At 33.8% G+C, this 25,331-nt stretch overlaps 1 protein-coding gene across 10 annotated transcripts in view; it reads left to right on the forward strand.

Moving 5' to 3' along the window:
• Nucleotides 1–25,331, forward strand: part of IMMP2L (inner mitochondrial membrane peptidase subunit 2) — a 929,241-nt gene that overhangs the window by 334,274 nt on the left and 569,636 nt on the right. The window contains exon 5 of one of the 10 annotated variants that reach the window (XM_064487438.1): nucleotides 12,263–12,698. The exons of the other annotated variants lie outside the window; for them this stretch is intronic. Coding sequence (XP_064343508.1) covers nucleotides 12,263–12,278 — 16 coding nt within the window. The 3' untranslated portion in view covers nucleotides 12,279–12,698. Of the gene's footprint in view, nucleotides 1–12,262; nucleotides 12,699–25,331 lie in introns of those variants that run through there. 10 annotated transcript variants of the gene reach the window in all.

Below are 25,331 nucleotides of genomic sequence, written 5' to 3' on the forward strand. Positions count from 1 at the left end.
ATCCTTGCTTAAAAGATACACAAGTAGATCTTTAAGATTACATCTGGGTTTGTTTTTCAAATTAAGAAAGTACTTGCTAAGTCAGATCTATATAGCAATATGGAAGATGGTTCAAAGACAGGGGTACAAAAGCAAAATAAATTTAGCATCTGTCAATAAGTGTGTATATTGGCCCAGAAAGAAATACAAGCTGGCTAAGCAACAAGACTCCTTTCTTCTTTAATGATGTGCTGGTTTAAAATGCACTGACCCACTCTCAGCTTACAAGACTGGCTCACATCCAGACCTCCTGTTTATAGATGCTGCTAGGTAGTTTGCTTAGCAACATACTTAATGGGACCACAGGGGATTTGGTTTTCCAGTTAAATGTGTTCAGAATGCTCAAATAAAAGCCAAAGTTCAGATGGAAGAAATAAAAGAAGAAGAAGAAGAAGAAGAACTTAAAGCCCACAAGTGAAAAACAATCATAGATCAAATTAGATCATATGCAAGTAGTTTTTTTTTTGTCCAAGTCTTTTTGGTAAATATATATTCATAAATAATTTGGACACTCAGAATTAAATCTGTTTTCTTGGGGGGAAGAAAATACATCCAATAGAAAATTAGGTTTTAGATTTCCCTATAAAGGTATTCCTTAAATATATCTAAATGAATTTATAAAGAAGTCAACTTTATTTTTCACAAACAGTAAATTTTCCTGGCAGTGTTGAACTTTTTCAGGCAGGCACTTGAAGGGGGGCTAGGGGCATCCTAGGGGAGTACTCTTGAACTGTTTGAAATGATGCTGTTTGTTCGAGTCTTTGTGTGTGTTGGGGCGGAGCGGGTAGACAAAATCATTTATGTGGAAAGTGCTGTTCTTCTAGACCAGGATTGAGGCCTCCTTGAAAAGGGGGCTCAGAGAATCCTCACTAGAGTTTGGTAAAGGAGGGAGTCTTTGTCAAGAGAATGTCAGTATTGGGGTTTGGGGAGGACCCACAATGGGGGGGGGGGAAGACTGATAATTCAAAATCTAGACTCTTCTCAGCTTCATGAACATGGCTACTGTGAAGAAAAAATCCACTTAAAATCAGATAATAAATTAATCACAGATACTGCGTCTTTCTTTAGCTGAGCCCAATTGCTGACTCTCTATCTTTACAGAGTTTTATCTATTTGTGTTGTTCTAACATTTTAAAGTGCCACATTTTCTCTTTTTACTCATGCCAAACTTCATCCCATATGACTCTACAAAGAGTGTGTGGTTACTGGAGGTCATGGCTTCTTGAGATGATTTTACAAACAGAAACAAAGTTTACTAAAATTTCTTCAAATGTCATTTCTTCAGGTCTTCGGCATTTGTAAACCCCCTTAGAACCATGTGCATATATGCATTTGAAGAAATGTGCAAGACATAATATTTAAAAAAAAATAGTAATCAACAATTTGTTTACTAGTAAGTGTGAAGATACTAGTGTATGATCATTGATTACTTTTGGTTTGTGATCATTGATTTTAGGATATTAATGTGAACAATTTGAATATGCTGATCCAGAGAACCGGACAATCCTTTGGACAAAAGTTAGATACCCAACAGCTGTTGAGCACAGTATCATATATTGTGGAGATTCAGCCTCAGAATTTTATTTACAGCAATATCCTAGTGTAAAACCAAACCAAACCAAAACAAAACAAAAAGTTGAGTCCTTTACTTGAAATAGAAATATTTTATTTTATCAAATTGTCTCAAATATAGACCTGTCAATGAAAGTATTTACAACTAAAATATATGAATTGCTTCTTTGCTAGTAAAAAACAATAAGCAATTTATCTGATAGAATTAAAAAACCCAAAACTTTTCAGCTAATGAATATCCTGAAGTCTGTCGACCACTATGTTAGTGAAATTAGTATTTATTAAAGTTCATCCATACTGTCCACTTGTTTAGAACATTAATTACTCAGATTCTTGAGTTCTTGAGGAATATGTCCTGAAATGTTTCTAAAATTTGAATATGGCATAACAGGGTATTTAACAATTCAACATTAACACTTCTTCTTGAAGGTTTTTTGGTAGGTGCATTTTTCTTTTTCTGGTTTGGTTAGAGTTCTTACTGTGCCTGAGTGTTGGATTTTATCAAATGCGTTTTCTGCGTCCCTTGAGATGATAATGATTTTTTCTTTTAAACCTGTTAATGTGATGAGTGACATTTATAGATCTTTCAGTGATAATCTTCTTAGCATTTCTAAAAGTTGAACATAAGTCAAACGTAGAAATATTTTTGTGTCACAGGATTTGCTTTTTGGTATTTTGTTCAATATATCTATAACTTCATACATGAATGAGATGGTCATATTATTTTCTGTTCTCTTGCCATTTTCTGGTTTTGTTGTCAAGATTATATTGGCTTCAGAGAGTTGGGAAATAAATCACTCCATTCTTTCTCCCCTCCCTTTTTCTTCCCACTCTGAAAAAGTGTGTGGTTGAAATGCTATGCTTAATGAAAATCTGATACAATTTTCATCTAAAAAATCTTGGATTCTGGTATATTTTTTGTGGAAAAAATTTTTAAGTTCGTAATTGCATTTCTTTAATGGTTGTATTTAGATTTTAATTTTTACTCCTTTTTGAGATTTATTATATTTTTATGAGAGCATTTCCGTTTCATGGAAGTTTTCCAATTTACTGACATAAAATTATTCATGGAATTCTTTTAATATCTTTTAATTTTGTTTTATCTCTGATTATGTTCTTTTTCATTCCTCTTATTTATTTGGCCTCTTCCTCTTTATCCTTTTAACTTTCCACTTATGTGAGTTATTTCCTTTTTTTCAAAGAATTAACTTCAGTCTTAGTGATTCCCTGTTTAATCTTTTCTTTTTCTATTTAATTTTGTTCTTATTACTTTGCCTCAACCAGCTTTATTTGTACTTTATTTTTCGTCATCTAACTTTCTAAGTAACATACTTAGTTCATGAATTTGTAGCCTTTCTTCTGTCTTAATAAAAAAATTAAATGTTCTGAGTGTGGTGATAGCTCAGAGGTAAAGTGTGTGCTTTCTATGCACAAGGTCCTGGCTTCAAACTCCAGTACCCTCATTGAAAAAATTAAATGTTTTTAAACTTTTAGCAAAAGGTTCTCTTGATATATGTGATAATGAGCCACTTGGTTTATAGATGATGTTCTTTTGTTTACTTGACTTATTTGTAAGCTAAGTGACTTACTCTGCATAGGAGGCTTAGAATTATTCTGATTTAAACTTGAGTATCATTAAAGACTTGTTTTTGTAAACCCCAGTGGTAAAATACGGAAATTTCAGTGGGCTTCTCTGATGTGTGTAAGTATAAACAAAAATACTCATCAGAGATTTATTGATGGATTTTATCATTTTTTCTATATATGCTCAGTTCTGTTGAGTATCTTGTTCATAACTTTTTAAAATATTTGAATAACTTTGTAATAATATAACCCTAATTATGACATAATTTCATGAATATACATTAAATTTTTCTTTAGTTAATTTGCCTTTTTGCTAATTTGGCAATATTTAATAATGATTTACTTTGTGCATATTTATGAGATGAGGAAGAACTTCACCTGTCATCATTGGTGAATTTTAACTAGCATTTTAAAAATTGAGTGCTAAAATGCCCTTTGCAAATCATATTGTACATTAAGGGAAGAATCAAAAGCCTAAAACTGTTTTGTACAATATGATATTATTGGCTGTGAAGCACTTGAAATATGGCTGGTCTGAATTGAGATGTGTCTTTAGTTTAAAATATATATTTTTGGATGTAGAAAAATTAGTAGGCACAAAAGAATATAAAACATCTCACTCTTAAATTTTATATTGATTACATGTTGAAGTGATAATATTTTCTTTGTATTGGATTAAATATATATTATCTATTGAAAGTACATTATCAAAATTAATTTCCCTTTTTTTTTTTTTTTTACTTTTTTAATGTGGCTTTTAGAAAACTTAAAATTACATCTATGGCTCATCTTAATTTCTATTGGACAGTGCTGGTCTAAGAGTTTATTTCTTTATATATGCCTTCATGGCAATTTAGGGAGGAATTTAGAAACAAATCACAGGCCTACGGATTCCCTAAGGCACTTTGCCTGTTTAAAAAAGTAATTCATTTTCTTCTCTTCCCTTTTGTTTAGTTAACTTATTTTTTGCTGGCTGAATGTTCTCTTAATTTGAAGAAGTTATGAAACATCACAGGAAAGGCAATTATTTCCTCAAGTAAATCATATGAACCAGATCAAAGTTTTCAACTATAAACATTAGAAGCAACAGTATGAACAGAAAATACACTTTCTTAGTAGAACACTTCCAGAAACATTTTAAATTTGAAAATAGTTATAATTTTAAGTGAGCAAGTTTAGAATTTCTGAAGTTATATTATGACATTGAGTGGATTAGGTATCTAGATATTGAGCATATGCCTACAAAAGAAGATAAAAGTCTAAATTTAATTTTGGTCATTCTTATTTCATTAATAGGATAAATTAAGGTGGCTCCACAAAGCATTTGTTGGAGAAAGGTTAAAGCAGCCTCTGATTTCAGGTTAGATTTTGTGTTACCCATGGACTGAACTAGTTTGAAACAAAGGCTTAAGATTCTATGCTACAGGACAATTTCATTGTTTTTCAGTCTAATAATTCAAGAAATCTGGAATAGACAATTCTATTTATTATCTACATTATCCAAGAGAAACATACATATGTGTGGATCTGTGAGAAAATATGTATGCAAGATGGCTTCTTACCTGTTTAGAAACAATATCATACACTGTTATATAGCATCTGCAAATATGGCAATGCCCTGAAATAACTGAAAGCAGTGTGATGTGAAAAATTAGCATTTTTGGATAGAAGCTAAATTTGCATTTCATAACAGTTTTTCATTCTAAAATTACACTTAGCAATTGTAAAAGCACATAATTACCTCCAAGCTTAATTGCCACTACTTTCTGTACAAAGTGAACAGTATTTAATCATAAGTGCTATAACAGATTATGTTACACAATTAGAAAATCTCACCCTTATGAATTGTGTGTTGATTGTCTGTCATTGGTGTTGGATTTATTTGAACGCAACATTGTTAGGAGATTATCCATGTGTGTGTGTCCATCCATTATCTGTCTACCCATATCTCCTTTCTATCTAATCAGTCAATCAATCTGTCATCAGAATACTTGGAAGAACTGGAAAAACTGGGCTACATTTTCTGACATAAAAAAAAAACCAAGAATCTTATTTTATAATTTTCTAATTCTTGCCACAATGTATGTTTGCTTCTTAAATAGTAAAAAGCTAAAATAAAATAATCATTTTGTACATAGATAGGGGACCAGGGAGTACTCACCTACTGGAAAAGTATAATAAAAATTCTGACAAGCAGCCCTGACAGTAATGCCTTTTAATGTTGTCATCAATGCAGCTAGATTTTTCTCTGCTTGTCCTACTGTGTAGCAGAGTAAGTTAATATAAGTGTTTAATAACCAGTAGTCTCCACATGATGTGCTTACTGTTAAATTATGATTTTCTTCTTCTATTGGAATGTAAAATTCTAAAATTGAATGCTCTTTAAAAAAATGGAAGGCAGAGTTCTGTCACTTTATAAAATTTTTACCTTTTCCAATCTTCATGAGTTGTATTCTGCTGTGTGGGAAAAATCAATTTGCATTAATGGGTGTTTAAGATTATTTATAATAGAAATTAAAAATAATTTTCTCCAGGAGACAGAGATTCATTGGGCAGAATTCAGTAACACAGATGGCTTCTGAGTAATTATTCAGCATCGCAGCATTTTTCCAAAGTCCACTCCTCCAGCCAGAGCAGAGAATTCACATGTAAGGCAGATTGGGTTCTGACCATTCCTGATTATTTCTAAGGATAGCAGTATCATAGTTATTATCTATAGTGAATTTTGACATTCTGAATTCTATAGACTTTACAATGTACTGCAGGATTATTTTAAATATAGTGGGGTAAATCTGTAAGAGGATAGAAGTCTTATCATATGCATGCTATCTAGTGACTCATGAAGGGAAGAAAATACCTGCTTTATTATTTATAATGAAAAATAATTGGTTTATGTGCTTCTATGATCTGTTATAGAAATGATTATAAAATATTAATCTACTAGTATTTGTGAGTCTTTTTATATTTTTAGTGCTATGGGTCTGAATTAGTGTAGGAGAATGATTTGCTATTTTGTTCCATAGTATATCTGGAACCCATGAGATCAAACCCTTTCAAGGGCAAAGAAACATTTTTGTGATTAGTATATTCCATATGTGCCAAATATTTCTTCATAATTTTGTCTTTTAAACTTAAAAGCATAAGTTTCATTGCAAATCTGATATCTTCTCTAGACTAAATTTGTGCAATTTTTCTAGACAGGAGTTTAGCAGTATCATTAAAATTAATATTAACTTCTAGACAGTTGTTTTATGGAAATAATAAAAAATGTATACAAAGATTTAGTATACATAACGTTTATATTTTATTTATTTCTAAATAGTGAGCAGTTGGAAACAACATAACTTCCCCCCAAAAAGTAGTGACTAACTTTATATACACACACACACACACACACACATACACGTATATGTATATGACTTCTAAAGTAATGGATTGCTATGTGGCTATTTAACACTGTCCTTTTAAAGACTGATTTTTTTTTACAATGGTACAGTATAATGGTAAGTAAAATAAGATAATCATAAATATATCCTTTATAGTGTCAATTTTATATGAGAAAAAAATGATACCAAATATACCTTAATTATTTAATCTTGATATTGGATATGCTATCTTTAGGCAATAGGAGTATGCTTAATATTTTTCTTGTTCTGGCTTATAAGTGTTTTTGAAATTTTGTTTAGAACTATTATGAGTTGCTTCTATAATCAGAGTAAATCACCTTAAGCATTATTTCTTAAACTAAAAGCTGTGATAGGATGTGCTGCCTCTGCATTTCAATTTCAGTTACCAGACAACTGGGCAGCCTTATAACTTGATGATGAAAGCAAGATTCCAGTTCATATTACTGTGAATTTCTTAAAGGTTAAGATCTTGAATTGTAAGTCTCTGCTTCCTCTTTATTTTTCATAAAACACATTTATGCCCTATTCTCTTTAGGAGTTATTAATGATTCCCCTACTACATGGCATGTCCTGTGGGAATACAATGGTAAATAAGATGGAACAGGCCACAAAGTTTTCTCTTTTTTTAATAGAAAAGCAGCAGCAATGAAAATTAACAGTGAATACCAGACCATATGTGTTCATTTTCCAGATAAATTCATTTTAGCTGTACCACAGAGAATTGTTACATGGTTCTTTTTCTCTCTTTATAGATAATACAAAAGAAAATAATGACACACTTAGATAAAAGGTTTTGATATGAGAGGACTGTATTTCTAAGGTTAATTATTAATGATGAATCATAAGGCAGATGAATCCAGGCATATCACTTTCTTACTTACTTCCATGATATATGTAAAGAAATAGGAGGATTTCTTACTTGCATTTAAATGTACTCAACTCCAGAGGTGTTAAGTCTTTTGCCTAAGATCACACAGTAAATAGTGGTTACACTGCGATTTGAGCAAAGAATCATCTGACATTTTTTCCCTAATTTACTCCAGTTAGTGCTCCCAGACTTAAAATTTTAACTGTCCAGCTGATTTAGATTTCCTTCTTATTAAACACATTTGTGAAGGAACTTCCATTATCAGCTATGATGGAGTAGCTGGTATTAGTTTCTCCTTCCTTCATAGAAGAACCAAATAGTAACAGGATAAGTAAGAAAAAGAACCTGTTTGATGGCCTTGTAGCAAAACCAAGATACCCAAGTCTGATTAATACCTGACTTTTTATGGAATCCTCTGAAAAGACTTTCCCTTGGGAATAAAGGCAAGTCAGAAATATAGTAACTTCAAATTGATCCAAGGTAATCTTCTATTTTGTATCTCCCTACCAGAAAAAAATAGCGTATTTTTTCTGTAGGGAGATAATATCCACAGAGTCTTTATAGTTTTTTTATGTTTATTATCTAGCATTCATTTAAAAATTACTGGTAATGCCCAGGAAATATGGCCAAATAATGATAGAGTAATAGCAAAGGATGGTCCAGGTGTTAAAAATAAAATTCAAATACAGACTTTAAAATAACTATCATTAATATGATCAAGAAAACAGATGAAAATACTATGTTGCCAGAAAGTGGGGCACTTGAAAAATGATCAAATAGAAATTCTAGTAGTAAAAATATAAGTTAGAAATAACTATGTTGAGCACAAAGGGAAAAACTCTAGAAAATAGAAACAAAGAACTAAGATATAAAGTTTATGACAAAAAGATACAACAGTTGTGTAGATGGAGTTCCAAATAGGGAGAAAAGAGAGAATGTGACAAAAGAAATATTTGAAGAGATACTGGATGTACATTTTTTCAAACTAATGAAAGATACTAAGCTAGAGACCGGAAAAGTTCTATTAATGGAAAACAATAATTTCTAGACACATCCTTGTACAACTGCTGAAATGCAAAGACCAAAAAAAATCTTAAAACAGCCATAGTGAAAAAGCAATATATTACTTTCAGTGGAGCAACATTGAGATTGTGAGCTGATACTACAACAGAAAAATGGAGGCTATGACAATGGAATGACATCTTTAGTGTGCTGATAGGAAATATTTGCTAATGTAAAATTTTGTACCCAGTGAAAATAGTGGTGAAAGGAAGGCAAAATAAAGATGGTTACAAATAAAATCTGTGAGAAATTTTTAGTAGTAGACAAGCACACAAAAAGAAGTACTAAGGCAGTTTTATGAGCAAAAGGGAAATCACTCCTGAAAGAAACACAGTAATATGAAAGAAAGGATGCCAGAAAAAATAAATAGGAAGGTAGAACTGAGTTAGCATTTATAAAATAATAATTATGTGTCCTAGGATTTGAAATACATTGTAACTGCCTTAAGCAAAAAGGCAGTAATGATAGTGAATTGTTGGGAGGCTTTTTAAAAAAAGTTCCAGGAAATGGTGAAATTGCTAATTTGGATTGAACTCTTATATTGTCATGAATGTATGTTGTAACCTATAAAGTAACTACTGAAAAGAAAAACTATGTTAGCAAGTGGAGGCATGAAGTAGTATAATTAAAAATACATAAGCCAAAAGAAAGCAAGAAAGGAGAAAGGAAGGACTGATAAACAGAAAGAAAGAGTAAAATGGTTGATATAATCCATAATTAAGTTTGTAAGTGATGTAATAGAAGCAGAGATTGTCTGGGTTAAAAATAAAAGAATTATGTACTGCTAACTCAGAGATACTACTTAAATAATAAAGACACAAAGTTTGAAAGTGACAGTATGGAAATAGGTATCTGCTGTACCTATAATATAACAAATGTAGACTTTATTACTGAACATTTCATAATAATAAAAAGATTAATTCAACAAGAAGATATAAAAATTCCAAATTTGTATATACCTAATTATAAAGTCTCAAATTATATAAAGCATAATTTTACAGAGCTGAAAGAGGAAATTTTAAGAACATAAATAATCTTAGTAAGAGACTTTAACACAGCTTTCACAGCAAAACTGTTAACAAATAATAGAGAAGATTTGAACAATTCAATTAACAAGATTGACTAAATTGATAGGCATGTTACACTCAGCATCTGGTAACTGTAGAATGTATATTCTTATCAAGTTCATGCAGGACTTTAGCAAAATAGACCATACACTGGGCCAGAAATAAAATTTCAATAAATATGAAAAAGTTGAAATCATACAGAGCATGCACATTGACTACAGTGGAATCTTACTAGAATCCTGGTACAAAAAGGTATCTAAAATATGTTATATTTTTTAGAAATTAAACAATATACATGTAAATAACCCTTGGTCATAGAGTAAGCTTTAATAGAAATTATGGAATATTTTGAACTGAATGAGAATCAAGGTAAAACATCAGAGCTAGTGATATACTGGGAAAGAAATACTTAGGAACTCGTAGGCTTTAAAGAACTTAATAGAAAGAAAAAACTTGAAAACCAGTAACATAAATATTAATCTCAAAGAAACTAGGAAAAGAACAATGAATTAAATGGCAAAAAAAAAAAAAAAAGGAAATAATGAAGAGTTAAAAACAATGAAACAGAAATGGCTGTACAATATGCAAATATCAAGAAAGCCAAAAAATGATTCTTTGAAAAGATTATTAAAATTGGTAAACCCTTAATAGATTGACAGTTAAAGAAGATAAGAAAAAGATACAAACTGCTAATATGAGGAATTTTTAAAAAGGATAACACTAAAGATTCTATAAACATTAAAGGAAAATAAGAGGATTTTAAAATTTGCGTGAAATGGACAAATTTATTGAAAAACTTCACTCTGATGATTGACAGAAGGAGATACAGAAAATCTGAAGTCATGTCTGTAAAGAAAATTCATACATAAAAATTTCTTCACGCACACACACGCGCACACACACACACAGGAAAAAGACCCTCAGATACGGAAGACTTCCCTAGTTTATTTTTCCATTATGTAAGAAATACTAGATACAAAGTCAGCACACAAAATCGTTTGTATTTCTGAGTACTAGTAAACCAGTTAGAAAGTGAAAAATTTTAAACATGGCATTATAAATAGCATCAAAATCATTAAATACCTAAGAAAAAGATCTAACAAAAGACTTGCAAAACCTGTGCATACATTTCAATACTAAAGGAAACTTACTTAAATGGAATGATACATCGTGTGTTTATGGATTGTGTCAATGTGAATGCTGCAAAGTGACTACATAGGTGCACTGCAGTCCCAAAGAAAATCCAACAGGATTTTGTGGGGGAAATTGACAAGCTAATTCCAAAACGTATATGGAAATGCAGAGTCAAGCACAACCAGGTCAGCCTTGGAGGATTCACGATGCCAGAAAAAAAAAAAAAATAAATAATAATAATAATGTTTCAGTAATAGAGTGTAGTAGTGGTTTTAAGTATGAAAAAAGATCAGTGAAGAATAGAGTGCGAAGAAAAGAGTCCAGAAACAGACCCATTCCTTTGTGATCACCTGATTTACTGACAAAGTATCACTGCAATGCAGTGTGGGAAAAATAATGAAAATACATGCTATAGAATTACATATATCTGAAAAATTCCTACTAATCCCTAAGGAAAAAAAATATAATGAAAATGGTAGAATTACCTGTGTAGACATTATACAAAGAAGCTAACCAAATAATCAGTTAACATAGGAAAAGATGATCAACAGCTTTACTTCTTAGGGAAACGCATTTTAAAACTACAAGAGATTCCTAACCCCCGTCGGGATGGCTAAATATTAAAAAGTAAAGTAATTGAAAATTAAGTGTTAGAAATGGAAGTTATGGAGCAAGTAGAAGCTTCAAGCTGCTGGTGGCAATGCAACTTGGTGTAACCACTTTGGAAAACAGTTGGTAGTGTTCTAAAGCTGAGCTTGAACATATCCAGTGATCTATCTATTTCACTCCTAGATACATGCCCAACAGAGAAATGTGTGTAAGCACACCAAAAATGTCTATATTAGTGCATTCATAAGCAACATTATTTTGAATATCCCCCAACTGGAAACATCTGAAATACCTGTCAAGAATAGAATTGATGATTAAGTTGGGGACATAAATTTACACTTTATAAATGAATGAAAAAGAATAAACTATTACAATCCAAACAACGTGTACATTTCACAAGTATGATCTGGAGCAAACGATGTCAGACCCAAAAGAGTACATATCATGTATTTTTGTTTACAGGAGTCCAAAGACAGTCAAAGGTAATCTGGGGTGTTAAACGTAGAAGTTTCTGGTACTTTAAAAGTAAGGTAATGACTTGGATGGTGAGTGAAAATGTGTTCACGTCATGAAAATCCATCCAAACGCATAAACCTTGTGCATTTAACAGTACTTATGTTACACAACAATGAAAAGCTTTAAAAAGTAGGTATTATTTTAGTTCAGTATCACATGCCTCATGATGGAAAATGATATACAATTCTATATGTATAGACTGAGAGACAATATAAAACACAAGACTTCCTAGTGAAACGGTTCTTCCTGAACACTTGGGCATTTCATGTGGATCAAACATTGGTTGGTAGAGACCATAGTTTACTCAACATGAAGTCCTAGTTATTTAGCCAAAGTTACAGATCTTCATGGAAAGATAATGCTGACCTAGAACAGGTCTAAATACTGTTTCTTTCATTCTTTAGCCCCTTGTTTTCCTAGTGGACAAGCCGTTGCCAGTGACATTCTCCCCACAGGCAGAGCCAGCCAGAGTTGAAGGTTATGAAACAGCTATGCAACTGCCCTTTCATCCTCAGGATTGGTGTCATCATCGGCAAAGAAAGGACATATACTGATAATTGCATCTGTGCAAGGAAATATTACAGACTTTGGGCTCCTATTTCTTAAACTCAGAAACAGAAAGACTGTATTTATCCTGATCCTAGGGAAAATGGCAGAATTATTGCCCCTACACCTCTGAATATATCTCTTTCCCCAGCAGAGTTTTAATGATAACTAATGTACAGTGATTTTTACATCCCAACAGTCTCCTGTGTGAAGTGTAAACTGAAACTGTTACTAAGGAGTTTAATGATTATCCCTAGGACACTGCAGTTAGGATTCAGAACATGGGAATCTGCATGCCAATTAAAATCCTTTCTTGTAGATACTGTTATTTGTCTCAGTCTGCCGTTGTCATTTTCTTCCTTTCTAAAATTACTTTGCAAGTCAGGTCTAACACTTGAGTGAAAAAAGAGATTTTTTTTTTCTCGTGTTGAAGTGCAGGCTTTCCTGGTGTTTTACTGTACTTTAAAAACAAAATTCTGTTTGCTGATGTAATACTGATAATTCTCACTGGGCAAATTCTAAACAATATATACCTGGTAGATAATCTCACGCCTGTCTATCTACTGTGATTCATGTTTCTGACAGAACTTTAAAAATCTCTGTGGGGAAAGAAAAACACACAAACAAACAAAAAACAGTAACAACAACAAAAAAACCCCACCAGGCTGTCAGTGCAGGATAAATCAGAAAAGACAAGACAGCAGGGTTTTAGAAATATCCATAAAGATACTGTAGAATTGTTTTAATTTCATTTTAATTTTTTTAGCCAACTATTTAATATACTGTGGCACAACAGGGCATATGCATTTTTTTATTTTAATTGATGAAGAAACAAGATTAAGTAATGAATGAACAATTGTACTGTGAAATTAGTGGGGATTCTTTTCTTTTTCATAAAAAGCAAAAAGCAATGATACAGGTCTGCCTTGCTAGTGTGAATCTGACTGAGAATCATTTGATGAAATGTGAAGACTGTCTGCAGTGCAGTTTCTAGTCCACAGAATTTGAAAAAGTGTCAGGAGATAGGAATTTGTTTCTGCTTCATCTAACTAGATTTGGTACAATGTGGTGTGCAGTTAGGGAGAAAAAGTCTCTGGTACTTAATAAGGCAGTAATTCATGCTGAATGGATGTGAGCAGTCATTCAATGAAAAATTGATTTTTATAGCGTCCTAGACTTTGTAACTTGTGGAGATTTGTGTGCTTATTGTACAAGCACCATAAAGAAAATATATAGTTCTCATTAAAAGGTAAGTACTTTTTTTCTGTATTTGATAGATATTTGTTTAAAGTTTTCAGCATTTTTCATTAGCAATTTTAGATTTTCTTACTATGTTTCTAAGAAGAGGGTTGGTCAAGAGAAATCACATGACTCCAGAGTTCACTGTTTTTTTCTTAGTTGAGTGAGTTTATACAGAAACTGGCAAATTTCCATTTTTAGCAAGAGAGGCTAGGTGGAGTTTAGCTTATATTGGGAATTAAGACATCCTTTAGAAGTTCAAAGTGTTACAAAGTCGAGGTTACTCATCAGGAAGTTAGACTATTGAGTATGCTGTAAATAACACTACAGCCTAATTCTACATAGTAGCATAGTGTTTATCGCTAGAGGGTGTTACAATCCCTAAAGCGAATAATTCACCTTTAGTAGATATAATGCCTGTGTTCACATTTTATTGACAGAGTAGTCTGAGCACTTACAATTAATCTGCTTTAAAATCCCCAGATTGATGATGACTTTCAGATAATGCTTGGTTAAGAGCTTTTTTAAAAAGTTGAATAAGTAGCTATTTGTAATAAGGCAGGACTCACAAACACATAAAATGCTCTTTTAAAGAGATAAGATTCTTTTCCTCTCAATGTAAGATACTCTCTTTTGGTGTGTATATAAAGACCTTTAGAATTCTTTACAGTAAAACTATAGGTTCTTGCATTTGTATTTGACTAACACAGAAAATACTACTTTGGAGCTTGGTATCTATCCACTGAAATTTTTTTAAATGTTTTTTTTCTTTTCTGTTGTTGTTATCCACTGTTTACCTGATACCATGCTAAGCATGGGACTCTAAGAATAACAATTAGTTCCTAAGTTGTTTGCTCACAATTCAGTAGAGATAGATAATAATTTTAAAAAAAGAAATTGAAGAGATGGGATTGGAAGAAAGTGAAATAGGAATATATGATTTTTGTAATGAAACCCTGGAGAAGATGAAATGGTGGTCTGTAGATTAGTGAGCAGGAGCTGAGCTATGGATAAAGGATGCAAAGCATCCTGCTAGCCTCTGCTGTGTTCTCCTAGAAAGTTTTATGGGCAGAGGTGGAGCTCAGTAAGTGGTAAGCTGTCTCATTAGCAAGGGTGATGAAGGAGTGACTGTGTGTAACTATTGTTTTTTACTGTACCAGACCAAATAAATTAATATTGACTTTCCCAAAATATTTTCTCCTGAAGAAGTTGTCAGTATTAGCAACGAACAAGACTAAAGTGTGATGCATGCAGTAATAGAAATGTGTGCCAGTTGCAGTGGAACGAACAAGCATCACACTTGTGCTGAATTGAGGAGTAGCCTGTGGAAAAGTTACATAGAAGAGGCAAGGTGGTATAATTAAGTACTCAGAGTCCTTAATACCCCAGCTTCAAACCCTTCACTTGCTTCCTCCCTTCCTAGGTTATTTTAAAGCAAATATCAGACTTGACATTATTTTATCTGTATCTATAAAAGATAAGGTCTCTAAAACACAGCCATCATACCATTGTCACTTCTAAAATGTTGATGATGATTCCTTACTATCAAATACTGTTCAAATTTCCTCTTAAATATTTGTTTTAAATTGTTTTTTACATTTGGTTTGTTCAAATCAGAATCCTAAACAAGATTCACGTTTTGCATTTTAATTATATTCTGTACATAGGTTTTAACATCCATAGGTCGATCAGTCTCTTTCTCCCTCTGTCTCTCTCTCTCTCATTACAATTTATTTGTTGAAGAAACCAAGTTAGTTGTCCTGTGAAAAGTTTCTCACATGTTGGATTTTGCTGATTAATTACCTATATAGTCATGGAACCTAGTTCTCTGTGCCCTGTATTTCATACAAGCTAGTAGTTAGATCTTTCTAGATATTTTAAAGGTCTGAAAAAAGAATAAAAAAATCTATTGGATTATCTGAGATGGGTGTCAGTAGAACTGAGGCCTTTACCTCCCAATAATTATTTAAGTCTAACATTGATTGAATCTTCTCTGTGCTGAGGTCCTCTGACACGTAGCCAAGGCATTTTGCAGATCAATCAGATTCAAGCTCTGTTTTCAAGTGCTCATAATCATTCCCTGTTATACAGGGTCAGTGCTGGCCAGCTTGCTCAAAACTCCCTGGGACAATTTTTTCTATAACATCCTGACCCTAACACAGCCAGACAGCAGCTCTCTGGTGGGAAATGGCTTTTCCTAAGGTGTAAAGCCATCAGTGCTTATAATCTCTCCAGGTGTCAGGACTGGACTGTGACTAATGAAGTGGCACAGTTGGTCCTACAGAGGCCATGCAGAAGAACAGGCAACCTCAAGTCATCTGCTCGGAGAGCAAAGAGAAAACAGAACTCTGGAAAGATGAGTAGAGTGATGGAAATAAATACAATCCTCTTTCTGAGAAAGGAGTAGCATTAAGGCTGGCTTTTCTGCCATAAAATGAAAATATACATACGTGTGTCTGTAGACACACACATACATTTATATAGGTATTGTTGTTACTTCAAGGGTGCAAAATTACAAATACTATTTTGAGTATTTGGTAGTAAAACAAAGCACAGAAAATACCCAAACCTTGCTTCTTCTTCTTCATTGGCTCTGTTGCATGTCTGAAACACGCAAAGTCAGCCCAGGGGCAGAGCCAATTTAAGCAAAGGTCTGTCAGACTCAGTCCCAGAGACTGAGTCAGAGGTGTGGTCCAGGTTTGTACTGTCAATATGAGTGGTTTGTTACATGCTTTTAAAGATAACAGCAGTGAATGTCATCTTTAAGGCTAGGAAGTTCATTTGCCTGTGGTGAAAAGGGTACAGGTGCAGAGGGAGATTTGTCATTGTTTCAGCATGGGGGCCTGTGGACTGATTATTTTGGGATGAGTGCATAACGTGTGTCTTGAAGATGAGTGGGAAATTAGGAAATTACTTGAAGACATGATGAGAGGCCTTATGTAAAAATTCAAAATACAGAGCATATATCTCATTGATGGTTTATATCCGGGCCCTTCTCAAACTTGAATGCAATACTTAACTCTGAAAAGAGATCATTGTGTTCTGTTTCATATCCATGTCATGGATGAAATTCTAAGTTTTCTTGAAAATTATCACATGATAAGGGCAGATACGGCAAAATTAATGAAGCAAAGTAGTACTGAAAATAAAAGTAAAGAATGAAATAAAATTCTGCTAAGATTTGGCTTTCTGACATCATCCAGATTTACTGGTGAACTGACAGTATATTCCTTCATGGAGGATGAGAATAGCTAGGCGTTGTTTGGATGGTTTGAACAGATAAGTGACGAGTGGTTTATGTCATATAGTGCCTCAAAATAATCTTGGACATAAAGTGATCTGTTTTTTTCGTAGACACGATTGTAGATGACTCACATATCCATCTAATAACTTACTAATTTTGTTGAAATAATTATCTAAAATCACATATCATTTGTTATTTTAAATATTTCTTTTTTTCTGCTGTTACCTGTCATGAAGGAAGTTTTAATTTTTCACATGCATCTTTATCATTGTTTTTACTGCTAGGGACACTCTTTAAGTCACTGAATAGAGTTCCAGGGCACATCATATTCCTTTCTGTCTAAGCTGAACTGTGCATAATGTTTTAACTGGAAATTATATCCCAAGGTTTAAGAACCTATTTACAAAACGTTGGGAAACTGGTTTGGGTTCTCTTTTGTTTCCATTCTCCCTGTGTTATGTATTTGTGATGTCTTCAACATAACTACCTACTGCATTGCTTTTAACATGCTCTTCAACAGTTTTTATTACAGCATGATGTGGTTAAAAGCACAGTCTCTGGGTTCTGTCAGCTCAGGCTCACATTTCAGCTCTGTCACTTCCTACATCTGTGACCTTCACCTCGCTGACCTCTCTGTTTTAGTTTTCTTCTGGGGTTAATAATAGTACCAACTGGCTAGAGCTGCTTTAAAAATTCAGTGAGTTATTCCATGTAAAATACTTAGCACAACTATGTAAGTGTTGGATGACTAAATATAAGCATTACTATCAAATACTTACAAGCATTTGGTAGTAATGGCACTCTACACATTCTCTCTTTCTCACACACACACAAGAGACACACACAGTATCTACTACTTGCAATTGTGACATGCTATTCCCAGATGTAGTTTTGTAATTTCTAGAATGAGTTAGGTTGAAAGCCAATAGATCTGTCAGGTGACTTGTGCTGAACTCAGAATACAGAAATTATCATAATATTTTCATGTCAACATGTCTTCTTTAAATAGTATTTTTACTCTAGGTGAAAACTATCAGCTACTGAAATGTTTTTAAAAATAACTTTCTTGAGATATAATTCATATGCCATAAATTTCAGGCTTTTCATGTGTATAATTCAGTGGATTTTTGTGTATTCACAAACTTGAGCAGTTTTCACCACTCTGCAATTTGAGAACATTGTCATCATCCCAAGGAGAAACCCATGCTCTTTAGGATTCGTTTCCTATTTCTTTCTCCCACAACCCTAACAAGCACTAATCGACTTTTACTTTGTTTATATGGATTTGTCTATTCTGGTCGCTTCGTATAAATGGAATCGTATGATAGTTGGCCTGTTGTGACTGGTTTCTTTCACTCAGCATGTTTTCAAGATTCCTGACATTGTTGACATGTGTCGGAACTTCATTTCTTTTTATTGCCAAGTAAAATTCTATTGTATAGATATACCACATTTTTTTTCTCTTTGTCAGTTGATGGAGATTTGATATTTCTCCTTTTTGCCTATTATGAATAACACTGCTATGAACATTGATGTAGAGGTTTATTCTGTAGACATCGTTTTCAGCTCTCACAGGTATACACCTAGGAGTGAGATTGCTGGTTCATGTGATAACTCTGTTTAACCTTTTCTGTAACTGCCAGATTATTTTCCAAAATGTCAACTTAAAGTGCCAGAAAGCTCATTATTAGCAAATACATCCATTTTTGTTCAATAGGTGCTTCTCAGATTGTTTCCAACCTTTGGTTAATTTCTAGAATTCTGAAAGAATTTAACAATTGTGTTTTGGTTGCTTTTATGGAAGAGCAGATTTTCAGAGGTCCTTACTTTGCCATTCCATACATGTTTCCCAGCATCTCCTGAAACTGAGAACAGTGAGCCTGGGGAGGGGTGAGACCTCTAATGTGATTTCAGTCCCTGAGAGTAAGGCAGGCAGGATTAAGATGGAGGCATCTCTGAACCTCCATCATAGCACAGAAGAGAGAGGGAACAGGAGCTGCGCCTAAGAGAAGCATGTACTGAAGTCACCCATGGATATATCTCTTTTTATCGAGACATTTGTAAATATTACCAACATGTTTTCTCATTTTTTTCCATGTGTGTTGACATGATACTCCGAGTTCTCATCTTTCCCCAGTTCTCATAAAATGGTTTGTTATAGTAACTAGTAACAAGAATGGTACAGATCCACTTATTTTAAATTAATAGGCTTTTATGTTCAGTTAAAATTTTTTAGCTACTAAACTCATTTGTGGGTATATCACATTGTAACCTCTCTTCATTTATTTATTTATTTTTATTCTTTAGAAAAAAATTATTTTTGGTTGATATTTCTTTAATCTTTCCTAGCAATTCAAGATACCTCTGTCCTGGTTTCCATACTTTTCAGTAAATACCTTGAGTTAACATTGAATGACAGTAGAGCTAGCATATCCAGAGAGCAGCTGCCCATTAGTATTTGCTTTAATAGCACATTTTCCAAAGCCATCCTTTGGAATTATGTTTTTATTTATTAATTTGTTTTTAATTGACTGAGTTTTATATATTGTTTCTCCCATGCCCCCAAATTTTTGCTTCACAGAATTATGCTCCTTAATAAGTGGTTCACAATCCTAACAATCGCTTAATGTTGTTTTAATGATTACCAGACTCAGCATTCGTCCTGATGCTCAGCTGACACCCAGAGTGAGTGGGAGAGTTCACCCAGTGACTCATCTAGGAGGCATACCTTTCATCTAACATCTTCTTCTTTGGCAGTTGGTGGTTCAGCTGATTTATGTATCCATCCTGGGTGATTCCTTTAATGTTAACACTTACAGTGGAGATATGCCATCTGTGACTTGTTAATTAGATTCAGCATCCAAAAAGTCAGTTTCATGCTGACTTGACTCTCTTCCATTTTGGGTTGCTCAAGAGATCCTAGGTCTGTTTTTTCTTTGCTTTTCTTTTCATGAGACTTTACCAAGATCTGTGTACATTATTAAAATTTAATGATTTGCAAAAAGAAATAGCTTTTCTCAATTTAATGTTAGAACAAATTGCACAAAAAATTGGATCACTTTTATAGCATTTATACCCATGGCTTCATTATCAGTTATGTGTAAATAGTTCAAAGGTGTGTCTTAGCCCAACTCCCTGCTTTGAGCTCCTGGTACCTATTCTTGACATCTCTATTTAGATTCCTTAAAGGCACCTCAAATGCAAGTATGTGCAAAGCTTGACTTGTAATTCAACTCTAACTGACTTTTAATGTTTCCTTGGAGTGAATGATACCACAATCTGTACAGGTACACGTCAGAGATCTAGAATTCACTTTTGACAGATTGTCTTTCTGACCTCGATTATGCAATCCATTAGAAAGAATTGCTGACTTTTTCCTCTAAAACTGTCATCATTCTGATCTTCCTACCATCTCTTCTGCCACTTGTTCCTACACCCACCACAGCAGTAGCCTTCTGTTTGTTCTGTTAGTCTTCACCCTCCTAATCAATTCTTCCCAACAGAGCCAGTGATTTCAATATATTTCACATTGTATTCTTTCAAACAGGTAATAAAAGTACAACAATAAAATTCAAAAGGCACAGCAGGCTGTACAGTTAAAAGTAAATCTCCGTTTTCCTTCTGTCTTCCAGCGCCTCTCAGTTCCTCTGTTCAGAGGCAATACTTATATTCCCTTCAGACACGTTATGTTCATATATTAGCAAAACATCTTACTGAGTAAGACCTAAAGCTGTAAATTGGCCTGAGTATATTTCCTTTAGAGCGTTTCTCAGCACTTTCTTTAGTTCTATTTCCTCCAACCATACTGTGCCTTCATCCTTTCTTTTGGCTACTGACCCTGTCTTGCTTTCTCTAAACTCCTCACGCATGCTGTGCACATTTCTACCAGAAGATTCTTCTTCCTTCTCTTCATTTAGCACTATTCCACCCACTCAGCTTTACCATTTCAGGTTAAATAGGACTTTCCCAGGGGAAGAGGCCCCTCTAAAACAGGATCTCATGTTTAGTCTTCATAGCATTTCTCACAGTTAGTGTGTATCTATTTAGTGATTGTTTGCTTAATATCTTTCTCCTTTGCAAGACTACAGGTACCATTAGGACTGTGTTGTGCTCAATGTTGTCATTCAGTATTAGCCCATGAATAGTCAATAAACAGCTGATAGAGCTAGTTTGCCTTTGGGAAGCACCCTTCTTGAAGTAACCCATTCAATTTCTTGCATTTTTTTAAATTAAAAATTAAAAAAAATTTTTTTGAAGGGGAAGTAATTAGGTTTGTTTGTTTGTTTATTTATTTATTTATTTATTATTTTTGGTGAAGTTACCAGGGATTGAATCCAGGGCCTCATGCATACTAGGCATGCACTCTACCATGAAGCTGTTTCTTTCTTGTCTGCTGTTTCTTTACACACAGCCAGTCCTCCAGAGCATCCACCCTCTGGGTTTAATGTGTTTTATGTCAGCAACCCTCAAATAAGCAGCAGTAAGTATTTTGGATCTTAAGAAAGGGGAAAAAATGAAACTGTGGGAACACAGGGAAAGGATGATACTAGGGGTGGACAAATTGTATTTAAGCTAGTGTACCAGTCAACATTATGGTCAACTTTTCTGTGGAAGGTAGAAAGTATGATGTTTCCCTTTGCAAACTCTCCAAGTCAATCCAACTTAAGGCTTGTATAGCTTTTCACCTCTAAGATCCACAAGGGCAGAAATTGTCATCTGTCTTGCTCAATGCTTCCATCCCCAGTACAGTTGTCCCCTGGTATGGGGTGGGGAGGGAGTTGGTTCCTGTTCCTCCCCTGCTCAATATCCACGGGTGCCCTAGTGCCTTAGTTGGCCTCCTTATCCATCAGTACCACATACATGGATTCAATTGTGGATAATGAACATAGTACACAATCTGCAGTTAGTTGTATCTATAGGTGTGGAACCTACAGTTACAGAGGTCATATTGTACTTAATATTGTGCCTGGCAAATAGGCACTAAATATTTGCTAACTTGAAATTTAAATTGAATTTGACTGCATTGTGTATTGACTTAGAAGTATTGTAGGAAATGGTTGTTTGGGGAGACTCTGGCACATTGTCACTGAAGGCAAAGGCAAATTATGGGGATACATAGAGTTATTTGTGCTTATAGTTTTGGCTTTTTTTTTTTTTTTTTTGGTCAGTCATTGTCATGGATTTCATCATTGAATGGTGGGTTTGCGCTGCAGGTAAAATTGTCTTACAATATGGAGGTTTTGTTAGTCTAACGTCTAAGTCTCCTCCTTGACAAGGTTGCAGTGTATAAGTTGTGACACTGAAACAGATATAATAATTTCTGAAAGTTTTACAAAACAGGTCAAAGAATGAATAAAATAAAACTGTTTTAAAGGTTTGGTTACATCATTAGTTTGTGCATAAGAGTAGCTCTGAATATACATTATCTGAGTTGGTTTCTGTCTAAGACACAAAAATGATTACTACTGTTACTCAAAACGAGAAGACATTTTCCCACAGTACATAGCAGGATAGATATCCTGAATCTCTTAATAGTTCTTAGGAAAGGATCAGTTATTGGGTGTGGTTTCAGTTTATTGTTGTGCCTTTCAATTGTGGGAGCCATTTTTGTTAAAGGTATTACTGTTTCTCTTGGTCTCAGTAAGAAGTGTCTGTAAAGAACGCTTTCATTTGAAATCAGTGCAACAGGAAATTTGGAAGTGAAGGAAATACATTTTTAAGAAATAAATATTTGTAGAATGATCAATGGTGAGTTTTTAAAATGTAGACAGGATAGAGCATTTCTATTTTTCTTTCAAGAAATAAAATCCAACAATTGTTGGCCTTTCACAGGGTATAGCTTCTCAATATTTTAAACGTAACCCGTGGTGTCATGGATTTATTCTTGGAGTCTTTCACCTAGGAGTCAGTGCTGCATGGTTTGGAATCGTGGGTATTTACTCCACTTGTTTACCCTGGGAAGGCGTTGGGGGAATAGATGGGGGATGTACCAGAAAAATGAGTAAGTTACTTCTTAGTAACTTATTAAGTCATTATATGGTATCATAATTGTATAATGTGTTACCTCTTTTTAAATCACTATTTTTGCTTATTTCTCACCTATATAATAGCAGTTTCTAGTGATTAATATTTTTTATGACATTCTGATTTTTAAATTATACTTTCAAACATTTTTCTGTCTTTTTTGACCTCCAAACAGACATCCAGACCTAAAACGTTGGTGCTCACACAAAAGTTAGGAAATATGGTGCTTCAGCTACTAAGTAATTGTGAACTTAAGAAATATATATTTGCCCTCTTAAACTTAAAAAAAAAAAAAAGTACACAACACTCCAGTGGATGCAGTAATGTAGGACAGGTTCTGCTCTGCTTTCTGTCCATAACAACAAAGATGTCACAATCTAAAAATAAAATCGGAATGATAAATTTCAATGACAACAATAAAAGTTTGGGGGCCGGGAGAGTTGTTGGTCTAATTGAGGGCACTGCCTTCTCCTGTCCTCAGGTACAGGATATTGTTCCATTTTAAGCCATTGAGGGAGAAGGGCTTTGTATTTTAAATTGCAAGCTAATAAATGCTCTTTTTCTCATTAACACACATGACCTCTATGATTTATGCTCTCATGCATGCTGGCCCACTTTCTCAGTCTCTGTTAATGATGTTGAGAACCTCTGTTTAACATGAATTATTTTCCACCTGAATCCCTGTAAATTCACAGTAGATATTCATTGTAGTGATCTGCTTGTCCTGTTCAGGAAAGAAAAATAACAAAATGAGCCTTGTTCGTTGTACCTTTTTTGATTTCTTCAATATGTGTATAAAATGATTCCATTTATTGGAATTATGCAGACAGCTTTGTCATGCTTCTGATACTAGAGATGGTACATGAATTCCTTATTTCAAATAATAAGATATTTGCTGTTCAAATAACAATTAGTAGAGAGTTGGAATGAGAAAGACAAATGAAAGATAACTGAAAATTAAGTTTAGACAGCTCTGTCCTGCTTTATGTTCTTCTTAATTTATGGTGGGTTATATATTCTCATATTGTTTTGCCTTCCTTCATACTAATGATTAAGGAATTCAGACTTAACTCTAAATCCATAATGTCTGCAGTTAAATCCTAGGAAAAGATAAATAACATTCCTAAATCTGCATAGTTAATTAATAGTCTGAGTCAATTTTTAGTGTTTAAAGTTAGAGAAGAAGATAATTTAAGAAATAGGGTTTAGCAAAATATGCGGCTTAGGGCAAGATGATACTAGCCTTTTTTTCATCATTTGTTATGACTATTGAAATATCATTTTACTATAATTACCATAAAGATGTTTGTGATAGTGCTCATTTTGACCAACCTAGGAGGGAATATTATTGGCAAGTGGAAAAATCATCCATAATTGGGCAAGTGAATAAAGTAGATTTTATAAATTTATGGGATTATGGAATATTAAATTCAGAAAATGCTAGGGAGATTATTCAGTTCCATCCCTTACTGATACCAGGAGGAAACGAAGACTCAGTGAGGCACACTGATATGTCATATTTTGCCAGTTTAGCTGGTAGCCAGACTAGAATTCAGTTTTTAAAATTGTTTGCCTTTGGTCATGTCACTTTCTTTTTTAGCTCATTCCTAGTAAAATGTATATATATCTTAATTTTGGTAAAAGAGAATGCAGTGAAATTTACCAAATAGAATAAATGGAAGCTGTTGTGTAATAATTTGACTAGTCTTTGTCATTGGCTATGGATAGATGGTGTATCTTTGTTATTCATGAGATCATATGTAAGTTTATGTTAATAAAGTGACTGATGGTGGGCTTCTAAAAAGCATCAAGAAGAGGGCTGGCCATGCTGATAAGACCATCCATATGACTGCAATTTTAGGGCTTTGAGCCATGTGGTATCATCGCAGCTTCCCAACCTCCAAGGAGGGGTAGAAGCCTGGAGATTGAGTTGAATCACATGACTCAAATCCCAATGGAAACCATGGACACTGAGCTCAGTGGAGCTTCCTGGCTGATGAACACATTGTTGTGTTGGAGGGGTAACATGTCCTGATTTCACGGGGAGAGGGCACAGAAGCTCTGTGTTTGGGACCCTTCAGGACCTCACCCCATGTTTCTCTTCATTTGGAGTTCTGATTTGTATTCTTTATAGTACAACTATGATTGTTTAAGTGTAGCACTTTTTAGAGTTCTGTGAATTGTAGAGAGTTATCAGTCCTGAGATGGTCATTGGAAGTCCCCATATTTATTGCTATTTGGTCGATAAGCAGGTGACCTGGGAACCCATTTGTGGCTGGCTTCTGAAGTGGGAGCAGTCTTGTAGAGAACTGAAGTCCTTAACTTGTGAGATCTGTGCTAACTTTGAATGGTTAGCATCTGAATTGAAATGTATTGCAAAATGCCATTTGGAACTGGTGTCAGAATAGAAGCGTTGAAAC

This window comes from Camelus dromedarius, chromosome 7 (genome assembly GCF_036321535.1).
Source record: "Camelus dromedarius isolate mCamDro1 chromosome 7, mCamDro1.pat, whole genome shotgun sequence".
NCBI classification, from domain to species: domain Eukaryota; kingdom Metazoa; phylum Chordata; class Mammalia; order Artiodactyla; family Camelidae; genus Camelus; species Camelus dromedarius.